The sequence below is a fragment of the Xiphophorus couchianus genome, chromosome 7, assembly GCF_001444195.1.
Source record: "Xiphophorus couchianus chromosome 7, X_couchianus-1.0, whole genome shotgun sequence".
Classification (NCBI taxonomy): Eukaryota; Metazoa; Chordata; class Actinopteri; order Cyprinodontiformes; family Poeciliidae; genus Xiphophorus; species Xiphophorus couchianus.
Genome location: NC_040234.1, coordinates 13,891,735 through 13,913,593, shown reverse-complemented (window position 1 = coordinate 13,913,593; position 21,859 = coordinate 13,891,735). Strand labels below are relative to the sequence as shown.

General features: G+C 37.9%; 1 protein-coding gene across 2 annotated transcripts; it reads right to left on the bottom strand.

The window, feature by feature from the left end:
* Window positions 1-15,695: 15,695 nt before the first annotated feature.
* rpe (ribulose-5-phosphate-3-epimerase) lies at window positions 15,696-21,506 on the bottom strand. 2 transcript variants are annotated; one of them, XM_028023975.1, is made up of 6 exons: window positions 21,309-21,506; window positions 20,935-21,014; window positions 20,688-20,827; window positions 18,653-18,787; window positions 16,480-16,566; window positions 15,696-16,393 (listed from the first exon to the last, which is right to left on the bottom strand). In XM_028023975.1, exons 1-6 carry the CDS (start codon window positions 21,500-21,502, stop codon window positions 16,271-16,273), a joined length of 759 nt encoding a protein of 252 aa, XP_027879776.1. In that variant the 5' UTR covers window positions 21,503-21,506; the 3' UTR covers window positions 15,696-16,270. The 2 variants fall into 2 exon arrangements, with proteins under 2 accessions (XP_027879776.1, XP_027879777.1); XM_028023976.1 differs by having other exon boundaries at window positions 20,935-21,077; window positions 21,309-21,470.
* Window positions 21,507-21,859: the final 353 nt, after the last annotated feature.

The window sequence follows — 21,859 nt, the reverse complement described above, 5'->3', positions numbered from 1 at the left end:
ATAGGCACAGGTAAAAGTGTGGGAAGCATTAAAATAAATTCCTCTTTTATTGCACTGGCTGTCACTAAAAATGCTAGAAACATCCAATGTTTATAGAATAATGTGAGTATTATGTGGGGGCGGGGAGGGGGGGGGGATATTCATGTCATGCACTCTAACAAGGTTCAAGGAAAAAAGCAGCGCCACATGGTCACACATCTTCCACCATGCTTAATAGTGGGCATGAGGTGTTTTTCCACATAGTTAACCTTTGTTTTATGCCACACTCAGTTGGAGTGTTTATGGTGAAAAGCTATGTGTAACACGTCCATTATACGGCAATGTGTGTTTCAATGGAGTAGAGCAATATGCACCTTGGCTCTCAAGGCTGTTGAAACTTTTTCTGCTACACTTTGTGCTCCCTTTCAACTTGCAGCTAGTAAGCTTTTAAAATAGCACTCAGTGAATAACCTGCCATTTTATACCTCCATCATGCTGCTCCTTACCTGCCTTACATTTCAGTTGTGTTAGACACAACTACACTGCCTATGATTACATCCTCTCCCGCTCCCTCTTGCTATGCATTGGACAATACCTCATACAAAATTTAATTTCCATCTAAGCCATGCCAGAGGAGAGACAAAAGTTATGTAAGTCGTAGGTTAATGTAGCAATTACTCAATATTAACTTGATCTGAGGCTAAGGTTGTGCACACCAAGAGTCTGCATCGATAAGGAGATGTTAAAATGCCCAGCTGACCGATCTGTTTCCAAAGCAGCAGACCCAAAGCAAAATATGTTTTTTCTTCACAAAACACAAGAATTCCTGCAGGAGCAAACTGGTTTGTCAATTCTCCTTATGTCAGTCTGGATAGACCAAGATTTGACGTCAGTAAAAGGTATTATTGTCTGTGTCTTATTCTGATTTGCTGTTCAACTCTGAAGGTTTTTTTTGTCAGGATAAAATCTATCATGCCTGACCCGTGAATCTTTTTAATAACAAATTCCAACACTTTCTGGTTAATTCTATTAATAATCATTCGGAACATTAAACTTGAAGTCTCCGATGATAAGTTGATCCCTAAATATAGCATGAAAAAGCTTCTGACATCAGAGTAAAAGTAATGCATCCTGTCCTGAAGAAATAAAACACTAAATCCCCCCCCCCACCACCCACCCGTCACTTGTATTGTAAAACATATTGGTACAATAAAAGTGGCAAAGATGTTAAAGGTTATTTGATACTCCAGCATACATGAGAAGTTAGGAAACAGTCTAACAGTAGCTTTTATAACCTGGTAACCACAAGTTTCCATGATTTTACCACTGCTTTTACCTCACTCAGTATGTTGGCAGTAAAAACTGGTCTTCTTCCAGCCTTGTAGCCAGTGACTCCGAGGAATGTGCCTCTGTGTCCTACCATATTCATATTTCAGGGAAATAGAGTAATGAATCCCTAATTCCAAGAAACTCTGATAAATTTACTCTAAAAGGGATACATAAGAACATTTCTCCAGTGAAATTCATTTCTGCAGAAATGTATAAATAACTACAAACAAAATTTTCCCTACTGAAAAAAACGTAAATTGAAAGTTAGATTTTCTAAGTGTTTCAATGAGATTATACTACTGCAGTAAAAGTATGATTTAAGGTATTTTACAGTTCTTTGCCTGGGGTGCCGCTAAACATGGCCAGCACTGTAATTAGCATGGGTAAGACAATGAATCGCAGTGGGAAACCTCATTCACCGCAACTACCGCTCACCTTATGGCTCTTTTTCGGGTACTTTTATTCATTTAAGTTGAATTGAATGTGCTATAGCTTGGACTCATCATGCTCTCCAATCTCAAAGAAGTGTATACTCAGAAATAGCATCTGCTAATACGCTACAGATGGGGTTTTTTGAGACTAAGATGTCACATCCTCACAAAAATGCATGAGAGCTCTCTCTCCCTTTCACTTTCTGGCTGATCTTTTTTGCTTTGCCTCCATTTTTTTTTCAAGCCCACCCCCTCTGAAGAAAGAAGATTTGCATAAAAGTAAGCAATGCTCACAAATCCACAGTTCTTCTTGCTGAGGACGCAGTCACCAGAGGGCACACTCGCATAGACAGTGCTCAGCAATCCGAAACGGCAGTATGGCAGACAGGCAATGGGATCCTAATTTACTTCGAACGAGAGGGAATGTGGTGAAGGCATTTCGACGGGTGACTCCTCCTGCTTACTCTGTGTAGTGGACTGCCTATGATAAATGTAAAATTAATATCTTTTTGGGTTCCAAAACATGTTGACCCCCTCACATTGCACGTCAGCGAGACAGATGGGCTGCTTTGTTCTTAGAGATGCACGAGGCAGAGAATTATCAGCAAGTGAAGTGTGACTGCTGGTTGAGGCCTGTGTGCACAGCTTGTTGCACTACCCACAGTATGATACCACACCGCTTTGTGGGAGAGTGACTCACTGAGTGATGTAAGGCTGAGTCAAAACACAGAGAAACACTCCTGATAAATAAACCGTAATGTACACGTTTCAAGCAATACCCAAGGTTCTCTGGTGATGATTAAAGACAAACTGTTCTGCGAGAAATGGCCCTACAATTTGGCGAGGACGTAACAGCGGCAGGCAGTAATTTCTTTTGCCATGTCATCCTTATAGATTATGTTAGAAAATACAATCAACATAGTACTGTCAGGAAGCGGTGTGGTGAAAGGTGGTGAGGCAGATGCAGCGGACCCAGGTATGATGAATATGTTGATTTAATGAAGAAAACCGGTCAAAACAACGAACAGCAGGCACACGGAAACACTGATGACGAAGAAGCTAACATTGACGAGGACCCGACGAGGAACAAAGAACACAGGTGGAGTTAAATACACGGGACGGTAATCACAGAGACGAGACACACCTGGGAACAATCAAGGGGAGGACAGGACAACGAAGAGACTTACGGACACAGAAACTCTAAATAAACACAGAAAAACACAGATCCTGACAAGTACGTGTAGTGAAGGGTTTGTTAGTTAAAGATACTATCCTGTTATATATTTTATTAGAGGATATTAAGAATTGAGAATTTTCACTGCATAATTTCAAAAAATAAAAGGGTTTTAAACAGTGCACTGAAGGAAAAGGAAAATTGCTGCTGCTTTTCTGTGTGGATTTTCATTCAAAGCTAAGGAATTTGAGTTGGATTTGAGTTCAACTTTATGTGTTGGAGCCAAAGTTTGGCTCCGGTGTCTCCCAATGGGTAGTGCTATGCATGGTAAATCTGAAGCAAAATTGTGACGATTAACTGGAAGAAATCAGTTCATATTGCTATTTACCTTTTATCCATCTGTTTGGTTTTTGTGCCTTTTTTTCCAGACATAAAATAAGTCAATGTGGTTTTCTGCTTGCATTTCTAAAAATTCCATCTGTTTATTCTTGCAACTTAAAAAAGCAGCCCATACAGTATTCTCACATGTGACTCAGATGATTGGCTAAAGCTGTATGGAACACACATGCACCTATTTAAAGGGGGGATTTGTTTAAAAATATGCAAATAATGAAGAATGAACTAGAAAAATGTTATTCTACATATTTAAATAAATAAATAAATCTACAACCAGTTGCTACATGTGATGTCATTAGAGGCTTATACATGAGGAATATTGTCTTTGGAATTTTATATAGAATTAACAATTGACAAAAAAAAGTAAAGAATGAAGTTATCATGACATATTTGATAGGTGACAAGCTATATGCTGTATATCTGAGGTAAGTTGAATCGATTTTACAGAAAACTGGCTAGTTGCTTTAAAACTGAAATGACTTACCCTAACAAAAATAACAATACACAACAATAAAAATGCAGAGGGTCAGACATTCTTTGTGGTGAATTAAAAGTATGCAAAATTTTACAAACAAGCACAGTGAAATATTCTCAACCCATCCATATTTAATCAACATAATATTTTGTGTGTTTCCACTGGTTCTGCCTAACATGGAGTAAACTGATGCAAAGGTTTCCTCATGTTTCCTGCTGGGACGTCTGCATTTAGTCTCTCATTTCTCTGAGGGTCAGAAACAGCCTGGAGATTTGCTAATTGACGGTCGTAGGCATTTATTCTTTTATTTGTTTTGTCACATCTCCGCATTGGTGAAATCTCTTTGACACCAGTAGATTTTTTTTTTCTTCAAATTGCTTGTAGTTCGTCATCATGATTCAGTAAATTGAAAGCTGTATTTACGCTGTAATTTTATGTTTTTAGAACCACAGGACATTAATGTAATGAGTTTAAGAAAGAAATTTAAAAAATTTAAAATTTGCTATAGACTAAATTCTAGCTTTAATTTCAACCTTACTATGATAAACCCTTAAACAGCTATGATTAACCTTTTCCTTATTTCTTCGTGGAGTTTTCACTTTAGCCCTTGTTCCATCAACTAAGTTGTTCAGTTGTTTTGTTGAAAAAGAAGCAAAGAGAAAAAAATGTGTTAAAAGAATGGAAAGAAAGAAGTATTGTTTAAATTTTGCACAACCAAATAAATCATACACCAAACATGTGAAAGAGAATGCTATTTTTAGCATGCTTGTAAAATGCTTTGTGTGCAGACTATCCCCACAGTGAAACATGAGTGACAGCATCATGACATGGGGTTTAATTTGTTCAGCAGTGTCAAATAGCTGTCATTGGTAAAAATAAATAAATAAATATGTGAAGAAACATGTCTTGCTTTCTGCCTATAGAGATACATATCTTTGGTTGTAAAGTAACAGAATGTAAGAACAATCGACTGTGTGCTTGGGATGCACAGTGAGTTTGAACAAGATAGTTGTTAGGGTTTTTCTTTTTTAAAACATCCCATTTAAGTGTCGAAAAGTTTGAAAGATGTGTAGCTTTCTCAAAATGGGTTTAACATTTTTTTTCAAAGATGAAAGGAAATAAGAATCTGTGCTCATGTTCCCTTTTCTCATTAAGAAGTATTGCCTCGAGACTCGGAGCTAGTTTCCTAAAGGGATGGGATAATAGAGGAAAAACAATGTGACACAGATGCCAAGCGTGACTCTTTATTGTGTCATCTTCTCAGTTTTGAATGTCTGACTGCATCTTCGTCTTCATTTCCTACGCTCCATTGGGCCGTGGATAGACAAAGACAAGTCATTTACTGTCCCATGTTGTTTAAAGTAACTACTTAAGTATGTTGACCAGAGTTTGCTAGAAATGTTTGCTGTCTTTTGATCTTTTATAAATGTGTGAGTATCATTCCTTTCAATAATAGCAATCCCATGTAGGAAAACAGGGTCTCTATTAAGGCATATGTAGATGATCAGTATCAGCATCCCTGACAAAATTAATCATGATGTCTTGTTTTGATGTGCTGTCAGAGATTATGACAGCTGTACATCCAGCAGACTGTACAGTTGTGTCTTATTTGGAAGGAGCTAAAACGAAATCACCGAATTTTATGACCATGAAACCAAAGCACTAAGATTAAAAAGCTTATAAGTTTTGTTCATACACAGTTTTGAACTGCACTGAGATATGTTATGTTGTGTATTGGGGTTAGTCACCTTGGTATTGTGAAAATGCTCCAGGAAAAGATTTTGTTTTGTTGAACAAAAAAGGATTTTATTTCAATCAGGTATCAAAAAGTGCAGATTTGTGCACTGGTCTTGGGGGACCTTAGAGTGAAATGCAGAATCCTCACTGATCTATTAACACAGCATGTTTACCTGTTTTGATGAAGGGATGCATCTAAAAGCGCCCAAGGTAAGGTCTTTTTTGGGTTTTGGGTACTCCTGGCTGTTTTTGATGCAAACACTCACCAGATTTGCACTTAAATCTTGTTAACACAAATTGCGAACCAGTCAATTTCATGGCAGAAGCTCAATAGATTTGAGAATCTAGAAGTGGTATAGAAAATTTGCTGAAGTTCAAACTGAGCATAAGAATGAAATGAAAGGTAACTTAAGTGATGGTGCATGGGCGTTGGTGCCACGGTTGTCTGTATCTCAAAAATGACTGATCTACTGGGATTTTCTCATCTGACTACCTCTCAGGTTTACAGATAATGGACCAAAAAAAGAAAAAGTATACAATGAGCGTTAGCTGTGTGACAAGCAGTGGTCAGAGGTAGATGACAAAAAAGGTAACATAAGTTTAAAGTCTAACCCCCAAGTGAAAGCATAACCACGCCCCTGGCACGTTTTGCAAAATTCCAGCAAAGTGGGCAGAGCCAAGAGACGTTGACACTTCTCCAAGACACATTTGCCAAAGTCACCGTTTGACCAAAGGCGGCCAGCAGTGAGACATTTTTAGGCCAAATAATGTAGAATTAAAGAAATTTATCCTAAAGTGTCAAAATTGGCACAGAAACATAGAGATAGAACCCTTATTCACCAGATCTCAATTCCATAGATAATGTTGGAGTCTAGCAGAACAGGAGACCTTCATCAGGGATGTTCCACCTACAAATTTGATGCAACAGTTTAAAAGCATCACATCAATGTGGACCGAAACATCTGAAATGTTTCTGTAGCCTTGTTGAATATATGCCACAAAGATTTAAGGCAGTTCTGAACCAAGGATCAAATGGAATATATCAAAAACAATTTGACATTGTCCTTAATGTCACTGCATGTAAGGTTCTAACCAGCATTATATATCTACATTTCCTAGAAAATGTTTGATGTGACTTGAATAAATGACAAACATGGTTCTATTTATAGCAGAAAAAAATCTGTAGTTAGAAAGTTAATCTTAGCCTTATTGGGCTACGTTGTAAAACGTCAATCAGCTTCTCTTTGTTTTGTCTTGGAGCTGGAGCAAAATGCAGGTTACCTTTCACTTTTCACTTTGTATTTATTCCCTGTTTTATTTTAAAACATCTTGGAACTTATGTGTGTAGCAGTGAGTTCATCTTATAAAATGCTAACCAGGCATCCACCAGAATCAGCCATTCTTAGGCCTAAAACGAATCCCCTGTGATCAACAAGGTTTCAAGTTTGACTAGTTTTTTGACTAGTTTTTGATACACTGTCTGTTTAAAAAAACTGTGCCCAATCTTTCATTTGCCTTAATCCACTGCAGCCCAGACTGTTTGCTGCTGCTATAATAACTTTAGTATAGGCAAACCCTCCAGAAATGACACAGTAAGCTCATAATATAAGCAGCTCAGTGTGCCTTTCAGCATTTCTTATTTAAATAAACAGAAACGGGAGGCAGCTCAGCTGATCAGGCTTCCTCTCACCCCCCCCCTCACTCCCAGTCCTGATACCCTCCTACCCTACAATGCGTCAACTACTGTTGCCCACAACATATACCATCTGTACTTTACTGCAGCCCATCTCACTTCGGGGCAAATGAAAAAGAGATTTTCTGTAATATTATCTTCTCAATTTATTTTTAATTGTTAATAAGACAATGAAAACTATCAGATGAGGCCTTCCTTCATAACAACAGTGAGTGTTTTGTTTTCCTAGGGGGCCCCACAGTAATTACCAATGAACAGGAACATGGAAAACAACTTCTCTTGTGTGCTTTTAGTGCTAAGAATGAGTACATAAGCGGAAAGATTTAATCCTGCTATATTACCATCCCAGAAAGGAGGAAAGGAAGCGTCACTGAGGCAAAGAGAATGCAGCGGGGAATAAACTCGACAAAATAAATGGCAGGAGAGAGTGAAGAAGAGAAGAGAGCGAGACAAAAACAATACACATTCCCCAGTGAGAGGCAGCTTCTTTTAAACATTTTGGGATCTGACAGCTTGTGTTACACAGCAAATGTTTGGGCATCCCAGGTTAAAATTCTAGCTTGAGTAGCAAAGCAATTCAAAGATGGCCTTGTTTCCAAATAGGTTCAATTGAAACATGTTACATAAATTTGTTTTAAAATATGACTGCAAAGACACACAAAAGGAGAACTACTTATGTTTTTATGAATACTACTTATGTCGGCTTTATGAATACAAATAAATACCATATGCTTACTAATTCCCTCTTTCCACTCTTACTTTATTACTGCTTATTTTACGAAATTATCTTTTTGTTTGTTTATGTATTTTTTTTACTTCTTTAAGGATCAAATTAGGAAAGAAAAATCTAAATCTACATATTCCAATGATGTTAGTTGCATTGTCTAACTGTTCTCTGTGAATAAAGCATCAAAGTAACATTGTTGTTCTGAAGCTGCACAATTTCAAATGTTTGCTGTCAAGCTTTTGATAGAAGATTTTGATGAGTCAGGCTAGCCTGAACACAAAACATACCATCTGTAGCTGCATCTCCATTGATTGGAACTTCATCAAAAAGTTTTTTGTCTGTAATTCACTTTAAAAAGTGCAAGTCACATTCTCTGTGCATTCACTGCACACAATGACACGGATGGATTTTAAGTGTTAATTTATGCTTTTAATTCATTTTGATGACTATCGATTGACAGGCAATGAAGACCCAAAATTCTAATTCACAAAAAATAGAATAATACATGAAAACAAGAGTCTGTGTGGCTGAGTGGGAAGAGTAGTCATCTTGTAATCGGAGGATTGAAGGTTTGATTCCAGCTTCCTCTAGTACCCAAATCAATCAAGGCACTTAATCCCCATTTGACTACTGATTTGCGTATTATCAGTATGTAAACATGTGCATGAGTGTGAATGTAGCTGTAAAGTGCTGTGAGTGGCCAGTATGACTGGAAAAGCACAATATAGGTTCAGTCCATTTACCGTCAGCATGTGGCTCTGTTAAAGTGTAACAGAAGCCCAGGTTGCTTTAATAATGATCTTCAGCTTGCATCGGTGGAGCTTTTGTCTCTCATTGTCCTTTTGACAATACTCCAAAGAGTTCAGGTCAGGCAAGAATCAAGCAAAGTGATACCATGATCATTGAACTATTAGAAGTTAGAATTCATCAAAGTTTGAAAATAGATGAGCCTTTCAAGTTCCTGGTAGACAGCTGCGCTAAGATTGGAAGTCAGAAAACACAGCGGACGGACACTAGCAGGTGACATTGCTCTCCAAGTCTGTGGAAACCTTTTTGTGACCTCTGACAACTTGGATTCTGTGATTCTCCAGACTCAGAAATCTATGTTAAAGGTGAAATTAAAAAAAACAACAACAAAAAAAAAACACTGATCAGGAGTCCAGTCATTTTTTCTCTTTGGCCCCTGCAAGTAATTTTTGATGTCTACAGTTCAGGAGAGGCTGAAGGAAAACAGGGTTTCCCATGTCCTGGATATACGTTTTGTAGCTCTGCAAGCCCTGATCCTGGCTGCAGTCCACACATTTTGAATATCCCCCCCCCCCCGACTCTTTAATGTGCTTTGCTTCACAATCCTCTCAAAGCTTATTTTATTCCTTCTGCTTTTGAGCTCATTTTCTAACACACCTTCTATTCTTAATATGCTTGTATACAGCTCTCTGTCAACAGTCAGCTTGTTTGGGAGTGGAGGGTGTTAAAGATTGTCTGCTGGACACGTATTAGCTCTTCCCAGGGATTGTGTTGGAGATGGTTTTATATAATATTTAGGTTTTCTGATAAATTAGCTTTCGGTTTTCATATTCTGTAAGCCTTAATCATCAGAAAAAAAGGGGGCGGGGGTTCTCTTTTTGAATGGACTTATTGAAGTGAAGTAACTTTTCAATTATAATCCAATTTACTGACATGCATCTTTTGAAAGATCTAATTATGTGCAAGATATGGATTCACTGTGGTGAAACTCCCCAGCAAATTGCACAGCTTCACCCTCATGGATAAACAAAAGTATCAGATGTTTTTTTGTTCATTTCTGCATAGCTATGAGAGATTCTCGAACCATCTAAAACGTACAACTTTTAAGATAATTGTCTACTGGTGGCAAATCATGTTTTGGTCAGAGGACCATTGCAAAATCTTCGTCCTGTGCATCTTGATTTTACAAACATCTTCTCTTATCAGTGTTCACTGATGATATTTAAATGAGTCTGTGTGTATTTGAATGTGTTCTTTGCTCACCAGTATAATGCGAGTAAGATAAGCTCAAACCAACTTGAGTTCTACCTTGTTGTGGAAAGTGTGTTTTAACTTTTATTTGGTCCTCAGGACTTGGTAGACTAGTTCAGGTGCGAACTCTCATTGACTATTCCAGGAAAGTTGCAGAAAAGGTCAAAATTTGACAGTGGAGCAGAATAACTCCATTGTGAGCTATACCTCCTAGAGGTGTTTTTGGACTCACACTTAAAATTTGCAAGCCATCAATTTTGTTTCTATGCAAGATTTACATTTTTTTTCTTCTTCTTTTTTTTTACTTGGTCTTCACTTTTACAGAAGAGGAAAAAACAGCACTGAAACACATGTTGTCTTTTTCCGGGCTAAAAGGTGTTAATTTTTGGGACAAATTTTAAAAATTCCCGTTGTGCATAAATCTTTAAAATAAATAGTGCTGGTCCCACTTGTTATCAGGTAATATTTACCTCAGTAAGACTTCCAAAGTTCATCTGCATGCCTCATCGTTATGAATTTGAAAACAAACTGTGGTTTCTTCATGCTTGAAGGCCTGGGGTAAAATTTCTTGATGTGCGTTTCATCTCTGATCAAACCAGGCATAAAGCAGCTCTCTGTCATGATGAGTCAACCATGCAGTCCATTAAGACTGGCTGTTCAGTGATCTGACCTGCGTCGCTGTGTGGTTGAATACCCTCTGGTACTGACTTTAAAAAACGGCACACACCTCCGTTTGAAACCGAGATGCTCCCTCACGGCAATTCTCTGAAATTCAAAAATACCGCATGATGGCTGTCTGAATTATTTTTTGTGCTTTTGTGTACACACATTTTCTAGCATGTTTACCTGTTTCACCTGTTTTGTTTTTAGCTATGTGCCGAGGAATATACTGCCTTGAAAAAGTATTTACACCTGATGACCTTCTCAGATTCCATCACATTATGAACACAAATTTCATTAGATTTATTTTTTGCAGACTGAAAGTAGTGCGTACTTGTGAAATAGAAGGAGAGTGATGGATGGCTTTCAGCTCTTTATAAAGAAAAATTTTACAGGTTTGTTAGGCATTTGTCAGCACCCTTTACTCTAACAGTCCTGAAAAACAAAAACTAAAGCACTTTTCAAACATCACCTGAAAATGGTCTGAGGGTAACACTAGTACAAACTTTCTTAAACTGCCAGCCATAGAAGGGGAGTATAATTTTAATTCCTGCAAGCTTTGATTTTAACTTTTACTAGTCTTGCCAGAACTAGTTAGAAACTATGACTTTTCTCTACTCACAGCTAAAGAGATAGTATGCATGATGATTTTTAACAAGCCATGGAAATGCCCCACTCTGTTACATTTATGAGTAATAAATGAACTGCAGATTGGAAATAATTTAAAATATCTGCAGGTTGTTTTAGATATCACATTGTCTTTTAAATGTCGCATTAAGATGTTTGTAGAAAGTGTAACACTTCATCTCCATAATTTCAGAAGTAGTACTAGAACATCCTTCACTGCAAACGATTCCTTGATGTTCTCACAGAATAATGAATGAGTGAGTCTTTCAGAAGTTCAGCCATACTAAATCCTGTTAGATAACTTTAAAAAAAACTTTACAAATACTACCACCCCCATTACCATTAAGATAAGAGTTTAGATTAAGAGCAACTGGTCATTTTATATCTATTGCAAGAGCAGGTGGCAGAGAAGTGCCTCTCAAAAACACACATTCAATAAAAAATCCACCATCTCTCAATCTGTGTCAAGACTTGGAAAGAAAAAAATGGATGATCATAGATACTCTCGTTCCAATGCGAGTTTTATTTTTTAAATTTGCAGCAAAAGATGGGTCAAAAACGTTGTGGGACTGTTTTTTCTTTAGCAAAGATGGAAAAAGCTGTTCAGAATTAAAGGGAAGATGAACACTGAGCAATTATGGAAGAAAACTGTTTAAAAATATACAGTACATTTACCGATTATCTCAATCCAATCTGACTGCAAAGTACCATCACTGCTGGTGGAGACATACCCCAAAAAGACTTGCAGCTTTTCTACACGTTTTTGCACACTTTCAGAGAACATCATTAAAATGTTGCATTACCTTGAGTTGGCCTATGAAATAAAACCTCAATGAAATGCATTAACTTGTGAGGGTGTACAAGAGAAATGAGAAAAGGCCCTATAAAACACACTTTTGCAAGGCAATTCACATGTAAGCAGTTTAAAAATCCAAGGAATGTTGTTTGATCTTTTGAGCACTCTGATCCACTGCCATTTCTTTCATTTTTGATAACACAGCATCTACATGCAGTTGTCATGACGCCAGAGGAGGAAGTGTTTTATGACCAAACTTTGATTCAACCAGTGCGTGGTCCAAATCAGCAAGTGAAAATAGCTCAAGACAATCTGGAGAGAAATAACACCTGTCACAAATAAGACTGCAACATGGGTTAAGTAGCCTGGAACATGTGTAAGTGCTGACAGCTACCCCCTGTACGGATTGTCTTCCTGTCTTTGCAAGGCAGCGATGACACTAGCATACAAAACGCTTGTCCTCATCTATTAGAGCAGAAATCTGTCACTGGAGATTCACACAACCTTCACAAATGCATGCATCAAACCCAAACTCTATTGTTGCACGCGCACATTCAATTTGAACTGGTACACATATAAAGTAAATGCACACATTCAAAGATCCAACGAGCAAGGAGGACAACATTATCTGCCATTAAGTGTGACTTTGAAATGAAAATACAGATTTTCGGCATCAATATTTCAGGGGGCCTGCGAATTGCCTCCAAGTCATGCGCTGAATTATTGAGAGAGCTGCTTGCGGTTGAAGCATGTAGTGGGTGATTTTCACTGACGGGAGGGATACTTCCAGAGACAAGAGAGACAATAGACATGTTTTATGTCTGTCTGTCTTCAAGTGGAGGGATTGTAGACAGACCATATACATACGTCTATGGTTTACATATACTTATGGTTTACATAAGTACATGTTAACCATTAAAAAACATACTGTCCAAAAAGTTGGATTGGATTCTGCTCAATATTCCACCCAACTAAAACGATGCATTGATTGAAAAAGTTAAAGTGGCAAATGTTTCTGAGAAAAGGGGTCAAACAGCACTTGAGCCGTGAGATAATTTTTTTTTTCTTTTTTTGCCATTTTCAGGACAGAGCCTTTCTGAGATTATTTTATGTCCAAGGACTCTGTTGAACTCTTAGTAATTATGTTTCTTCCAGAAAGTCTGAATGTATTATGCATCACAGAAACTTGGTTCCATTGCAAAACAAGTGTAAAGCATTTGCTCATATTCATAAATTTATAGCAAGCCCTCACAGTATAACCGTAATTCTTCACACAGGGATTTCTTCCATCAGTTTTTGTCCAAAGTTGCCATCTAGTGTATGAACAATGGAAAGCCATGAACACAGATTTGAAAAAAATAAATAAAAATAAAAAACTACTAAAACTATTCAGGTTTTTACATTAGCGATTAAGTCATAAGGGAATGGCTTTATTCGATGGTGGATCCTTAACTCTAGTTGTTGATACACTATTTAACTACATTTATATATTAAAAATCACATCTTCCTCATTCAATAAAATATATTATTTTTTTATCTGTCTCAAAGATCAATCAAGACTGTCTGGAGGGTAAAATTCTGTCAGGATGTCTGAACTACATACTACATATAAAAGACTGAGAAGAAAATCTTATGAGAATATATTATCAATTGAAATTGAATGACTTGACTGGATATGGTTTTATATCAAATTAATAGATATCTTATTAGATAATCACAATATATTTCAGTTACATAAATAATACACAAACATAAAATCTAACCACTGACAGGAAAATTAATAAGGGAAATGAGATAAAACATTCACAATATTTTTGACTAATTAATGATTAAAGACTTTTAATATCTCTTTGGATCTGAAAGCTAAACTCAAGATTCCCATGCATAATTTAGATTCTAAATATCTCTCTGCAAACTGAGAGAAGCTAAGGAAACATTTTTGGCAAAATTCAAAAAGAGGAAGCCTTTTGAGTTCAGCAGGACTCGATGTAAGAAATTAGCCTTGGATGAAGCAGGACAAGCGGACCTCTGGGTGAGTCAAACGCTGCTTCAGGTTCGTCAGCTCTCAGCCTTCGGGTTTAGCAAACATGGTTTCTCCAAGTGGGCACAGATTTTGATTCTGTTACCGAGTCAGTCCATTTTCTGTCATCTCTCTCCTTTTACTGACTCGGGACAGTAAAGTCTCTGCCCACATGGTGGTGTCATCAGCTTACCTTGTCTTTGGAACATTTTCATTCTCAACACCACACCGAATCTATTGTACTTCTATTTAAACCGTTTTCTTAGCATTGCTCAGAGAGAAGGTTTCACAAAAAATGTAAAACAAAACACTATAAATTATGTATTTAAATATCAGGATGAAGTATATACAAAGCCTGAGAGCTAAACCAAGATGAACAAGTTTTACTGAGTTATCACCCAGAAGTAAAATTTTACTTCAAAGCACAATATTTGACATTTATCTAAATGGAAAGTTTATCATGAAAGTTTCAAATCAAAAACTTTACTTTGACAATTTCAGGAGCAGTGCTTGGAATAAAGAGTTAACTAAATTTAGTGTCATGATAAAGACTTTTGGAGTGTTTAAGGTTATGTTATGTAGATTTCTTAACACTATAACCTCCTAAAGATTTTTTCTTAAACACTTCCTGTCTCTGAAAGCCTAACATTTTCCAGCTTATATATTTATTTTTTTCAGAAATCTGATTATGGTTTACCTTAGGAACAACACTGACAGAAGAAACTCTCGTTGAATTGGCTGAGAATTGTGTATTATTGTTCAGATCAGTTCGGTTATTGGACAATTTCCCTAATTTTGTCTCTTTTCATCATCACACAATATTGTCACTCAAGACGTAACCACAGGCTCATTTTTCAAGCTTTACTTATTCAGTTAATTAGGCTAAATTTCCCTGAATTGTCAGCCAGAAAGCCCTCTGTGGCATACGTCAAAAGGAATCCACTGGCAAGTTTAATAAACAACAGTTTCATCGTGTTCCTGGGAACACGATGCTTCAGCGGTCTAGGGAGCGCTTCTGGATCGCCTCGGCCACCACTGTGCGCACAAGCGCGATGACAGAGCTGAAAGCACATCTTCATTTTTAATGGAATATGTCCAATGCTCTCCTCTTTACATCATTGTGGCCAAACTTTAACCAATTAAAACTTTGCCTGGAGGCCTTTTCTACACATACATCGTTTTACTCTGGTCTTTCAGCTGTCTTGATGGTTTTCAGTAGTTTGCATATGGGAGGAGACCTTACATCATAAGAAACAGACATCTTGTGTACTTCTTTCAAGAGTGTTCCTCCTTCCTCTTCCTTTATTGTATCTTAGAAGGGAAGATTTCCTCATAATTCGCTGCAAACTTGAACTTATCAATTTATTATATATTAATAGAATGCTTTACAAGTGTGTTTCTAAATATGACTGTGGTGTTACGCATTTTTACTTTAGCAGATTTTTTTTAATCTTCTTACCAGATACATTGTTGCATTTTTTTTTTTTTTTTCCGAACACCCAGCCTTACACTGGCACAAGACTGGACTGGCACAAGTGATTAAAAGTAACACTTACATTGGTAAATTTGTAACAATTTACTATGAGTGTTTTTATATCAGTAAAACTAAGTAGCTGTGACTGTGTATTACTTAAATATATTACAGTAGGTCCATAAACTTTTGATAGTTTTAATCTGCAAAACAAATCTTCAGGATTACAGTTTTGTAGGATGCATTTTTCAGTAGTACATTCTGTACCTTGTGATTTCAACCAGGACAGTAAACGAACCTTTGTCCTTTATGGGAATCTTTAAAACATTATTTCAGTTGGAACAGACGCTTAAGGTGAAGGCATAATAAAACTGCTTCATGGGCCATTTTTGTTTAAGACGGAGCTCTGGAATGCTTACAGAGTTTATTGGCGTGAACTTTAGCTCCGGTCCTGGAGCAGTTCCTGCGCCGAGATGGGGCTGAGTTTGAGTTGACAGACTTCTGGCAGGAGAAGTTAAAACAGGTGCGACACAGTTTCAATCACATCACACCAATTGTGTGAAGGGTGTTGGCAAAAAAAAAAAAAAAAAAAAAAAAAAAAAAAAAGAAGCCCCTTTCTTTGACCGTGACCCCTCGACCTCCATTTCTCCCCACAAATGTCCAATGTTGAGTCATTTCCTGCAGCTGCTGCGGCTTGTTGGTGTTATGAGGGGCGGGTGGACCGTCCCTGCGGGTGGACTCCCAGGAACACGATGCTTCAGCGGTCTAGGGAGCGCTTCTGGATTGCCTCGGCCACCGCTGTGCGCAGGAGCGCGATGACAGAGCGAGGGTCGTCGCTGCCTATCACAGCGCTACCCGACACAATCATGTTAGCTCCAGCCTGAGGCAAAGGTGAAGAGGCCCAAATTACAAAAACTACAAATGTTCTAAGCTTCTAAATACATTCATAATGTTTGCATCCTTTACCTCTGCACATTTGTGAATAGTGTCAGGGCCGACGCCTCCGTCTACTTCAATGTCTAAGGAGGGAAACTGACTCCGCAGCCAGCTCACCTGCGTGACACACAGATGCAAAGCAAAGCTCAACTGATTGGATCAACTCCTCAGGAGTCCATCAAGTGCCACAGGTGCCTGTTAACCAAATATATGTTTAAATCAGGTGTGTGGCAGTGAGGGGAACACCTACTGTAAGTACATGCAAGACATGCAGGGCCCACTGTCTTGGGCCCTGCTCCACAGCAAAATCAAGGAGTTCTGAAGTGTGATGGAACATTTTAACCAGCAGTGTGGTTTAATACAATTTAAACCGGTTCCATTAAAACTGAAGCACTTGCATTAAGTGATTAATTTTTAAAATGTTGATTGCAGCAGATTTGACAAAATTATGCTACTTTAGTTTTAAGAGCCCTAATAGTTTCTTTTAAAACTTTCAGTCATTTCTGCAACACCATCTGGTCAGTAAGTGCTGGGCATCTGCAGCGTCTTCTGCTGTCACTGTTTGCAAGCCATAGCCACGCCTCTTCACAGGAGATTATTTCACCAAATCATTTTCTAGCAATCACAATTTACACCACATCAAAGCTTATATTCAGCTACAAATGTACAACTCTGAATATTCACACTTTGTACTGAAATGCATAGAGCTGAGGCCGTGGCTTCTTATTGATGTATACAAAAAGAAATGCAACTATTTTTAATCCAAATAATTTTCTAGGAGGTGTAGGAATGGACAACCTTTGATTTTTGAGTACATATACTGAAGCTTAAACATAACCAAATTCCATCAGTATCTTCAACTTCAATAACGTACTGTGGCCATGATCATCTAAGAAAATGAATATTTCTTCAGCTGTCAGAAGTTTTAGCATTCTAACTGTTCAGATTAAGTCTTTATTTACAAAATTTGACTAATCTTTATTTTTCTTTTTTACAGTGATAATGGTAATCTAGTGAACAAGGACCTGCACAGCAGGTTCTACTTATGTAATAATGTATCTTATATATTAAAATATCATTTTCCTCCAGGTGATTTTACAAATGTAAATTCATCAAACTTTTTCTCAGCAAGCTCATCATTAATAGCAGAACTGCCTAAGAGTCAATTTGACAACCCCAAAGGTTTTTAACTCTAACCGTCTTCCATTGAATACTTCTTTAATATTTCATGACCTTTCCTAAAATTGCTCTCTTTATAATTTCCACAATTGTGAGATATTGGAGTTTGGACCCTGCAAACCTAGAACCGCTGAGGGGAGAAACCATTAAAAAATGCTACGCCCTGAGTGGTCCTGCTGGCAGTTGAAGGTTGCTATGGTGACCACATTGTAAAGCACACAACTCAAGAAACCATAATAAATGTTTGCTGAGTTGGTTTATGACTGAATAATATATAATTAGAATAATTGACACGTCCTGTAAACCAGCCTGACAGAGAAACGCAAAAGACTATAATACAGCTATATATAGGCATGAACAAATTGCAATAGGTTATTAACTACAGGCTACAATTTGACTAATGCAGAGTCTATTATGAGTAAAAATGAAAGAAATAACATGAAATAAGTTTTGGCACGACTCCAAAACTACATGCAGGATTCAGATTAGGGGGAATTGGGCTGCTCTGTCAGGAGGAATTCAAAGCGAAGTCATTAATCAGTAACTATTGGATAAAAACAAGACTAAGATAAATATGATGAGAAATATTCCAGTGGGGCAGCAAAGAGATGAGTCCCCTTCTGCAACTTCCTGCACCTTTTATGACCCAAAAATAAATTCATCTCTGAGCTCTGCGGATAATTCCACCCTGAATACATCTTCAGCTCAACACAGAAAACTCCCAAGATGCGATAAGCAAATAAGAGAGACAAGACTGTGGAGCAAAACGACAGGGGAAATGAACATAAAAATCACAAAATGTAGAGCAGGGAGAGCTCCTCACTGTATGTTGTGAGCAATTTGAATATCCAACACTATCTTGGGCAATACCGAATGTTTTGTGGAGGTTATTTTTGTATCTACAAGAAAAGTCTGATCAAGGAAAAATACCTATAACCACCAAATTACAACTACTTAGTTTATTTATTGTAATTGGGGAGTTTTGGTCTACCCTGAATCAAATGAAACGTTGCATCTCCTTTACCTTGGGCATCATGTCTTCCATGAACTTCTGTCCTCCAAATCCAGGTTCTACTGTCATGACCAGAGCCATGTCGACCTGATTGGCCCAAGGTGCCAGCTCTTCCACCGTAGTACCAGGCTTTATGGCCAATCCCACCTTTAACAACATCAAACAAAACAATATAGATTTTTTCCTATTGTTAGAGGTGAAAAGGCCTTTATGATACATCACTTGATTAATAGCACCAACTAGTGGTGTGGCGAGAGCATTACACGTTTTCGATGTGTACCGTTACTGTGTAAACAAAGACTGTAATTAGAACGTCTTTATGTAAATGTAATAACAGAAACGGAACAAAAATTCCATTTTCATTGGATCATTGTCATGTAAACAGAACCTCAGTACCTACAAACAAGTATATATGTTTTATAATATATTTACCACCAATGGCAAAAAAACATTTTCACTTTTCTGAAAAATTCACCAACGGCACAATTCCTGTTAAGAAGTATAAGGTAAGTATTTCAAAAGAGAAGAAGAAATCTTTTGTTTTTTGAACAATAACAATATTTGCTGTTCAACTGTTGCTAAGAGATGAGCGCATTTTCTGGTAGAAAAGTGACACCTGGTTACCAGAAAGTAATTTACCACAAAGTAAGAACATCTGATTTTTACTTTTGCAAAATTTAGCATTTAGGCTAATATTAGCATTTTGGCTAAGTTTAGCTTAAACACTAATTTTAACAAACTTTATGGAGTAAGTCCATGTGACTCCACATGCTATTGAGTACATTGTAGCTTACTTTAGCATCAATGCTAATTTAGAGCATCAGAACGCTGGGTTCCATCCGACAGGCACACTTCGGTAGGCCTCGCTTGAAATTTCTTCAGAAATTTTCTAGTCACATCTTTCCATTTCTGTTGACACTAGTCCTCTTCAGCAATGTCATCTGTGTGTTTTAGAATGGCCAAATTCTCCAGAAATCTATAGTCTTGTCACATGGAGGTCAAATGTTTTGTTTTTCTGTCTGTTTGTTTTTTTTGAAGGAGGAATTTGACTTATAACAAGCAAATAACCATGGAAAAAAATACAATTTGATGCACTGAAAAAAGTCTGATGAACTATGTTATGCCTATCCACCTTATTCCTGGGAGGCTTACTGGGGAAACGATTATGGGTCTTACTTCCAGCGCCCACCGGAAGTAGCAGTATTTCACTGTAATTTATTGGGGTTTTTTTGTTAGTCTTTATTCATGATAGAAGTTACATCTCTCTTTTTGGTTATAATACAATATTTAGTAGAACTTGTTTACGGACATGTCGTCTGCCATCAGAGAGCTTCTTTATGTGTGCTCATTTCATTGTGTGGATAAAAAGCCAAGGAAGAAAACCCGCATCTGCATCCGAAGCAACTGAGTCAGTGAAGTAGCTAAATATGGTAGTGTGGGTTATTTGCAGCCATTTCTTCAAGTCACCATCCCTCTTCACAATAGCTGTAGGTAGCGGTAAAACAATATTGCCACATTTAAGATGTGATAGCTGGTATTCCCACATATTTTATAACCTAAAACCTCTGTGGAAAGCCGGTTTCTAACAAATAAAGAAATCTCGGTTAGCGGCGGAAGTCGCGCCCATAAATGGGGCGTGCAGGGGGTTAGCACGCCCCACATTTGGAGGCCTTAGACCCGCGGACATCGCGGGTTCGACTCCCGGTCCCGACGACCTTTGCCGCATGTCCTCCTTCAATAAAAATGGCGCCGGCTCAGCTGGCTGCCTGCAGACGCAGCTCCTGTTGTGTGCTGTAACTGCGAAATAATTTCCCTGCTGGGATGAATAAAGTAAAAATTATTATTATTATTAAATTACGGAAAGCCTCATGGGGGCTAGGAATAAGGTGGATACGAGTGTAAAGTTTTGTTTTTGAATTGTATCATTGATTTTAATTAAACTAGTTTAAAGAAAGTGTGAGCAGTTAACGACAATAAAATGTTACAAACCACAACTGAGGATATAATCCACTTGATAATTCAGTCTGTTTTTTACTATCATACTCACTTTCATGCCGCTCTCCCTTATCTCCTTGATGAGGTTTCCAGGGTTGGTGGTGGCCTCCACATGGAAGGTGTACTGGCTGGCTCCAGCTGCAGCCATGGGCTTCACCCATTGCTCCGGCCGGGACACCATCATGTGCATGTCTGCAAACGTCAATGGAATAATGAGCAAAGAGGTCATAGCAGACCTTGATTCAACTCATAAGTTAGAGCATGTGTTGTCGCATGTTTTGGGATGAATCCTTCCTCACCGAAAAAAGGATCCTGGCCTACAGTTTTCCTCAGACACTCCACCATGGGGTGGCCGAATGTGATGTTGGGGACAAAGTGCCTTTAAAGGTAAGCAATAACAGCTTGTTGAGTAATCTCCCAATGGTGCAAAGTTAAGCTGTTCCTGTAAAGGGAAATTTAACTCCTTAAGTCAGTATAGAAGATTTAAAACTTTTTAAAAAATCAACAAGATAATCTAAATGCTTTCGGTTAAATAATGAAAACTTGGCTTTCAGGACTTAACATTTGTTATTCTAACTTAGCTTCCTGATATTAGCCAACTTGTGCTCTCAGAGTTTGAGTTGAGCCTGTTAGCCGTTAGCAGGCTGGCTAATGCAGCCAGGGACAAACTGACCCGTCCATGACGTCCAGGTGCAGATAGTCTGCCCCGCACTCCATCATCCGGACGCACTCGCTGCCCAAACAGGACAGGTCGCTGCTCAGGATGGACGGACCTATCTTCGCACTGTATGCCATGCTGTGCCTGCTGTTGGTGGGATGCGCATGCAGCCGAGGCACGCTAGCTGCGAGTCTAGCTAAGCGTAACATGGTAGAGTTTCCGGTTGGGACCTTGAAAATAAGAGCAATTAATTAACGCGTCTAAAACGGGGAAATGTCTTGTCATTTTAAAAAAATATAATTAGCACTTAAATTGGGTTATTTGAGATGGAAGCTTTTTAAAAAAATGCAGAGACATTATATCTTCAACTTACAGTTGTTGTTGCTGTAGTTCAGTATAAAGTCTTTTTCTGCATAAGTCCTATAGAATTAGGCAACAAAAACCATGTTTAGTCATTTTTATTTTGAGATTTTAAGTGCATACAGAACGTTTGTAGTTACATGTTTAAAGACAAATGGACATTAATTAATTTTCTTTTTTTTTCATTTGTCTATTCACACCCTTTT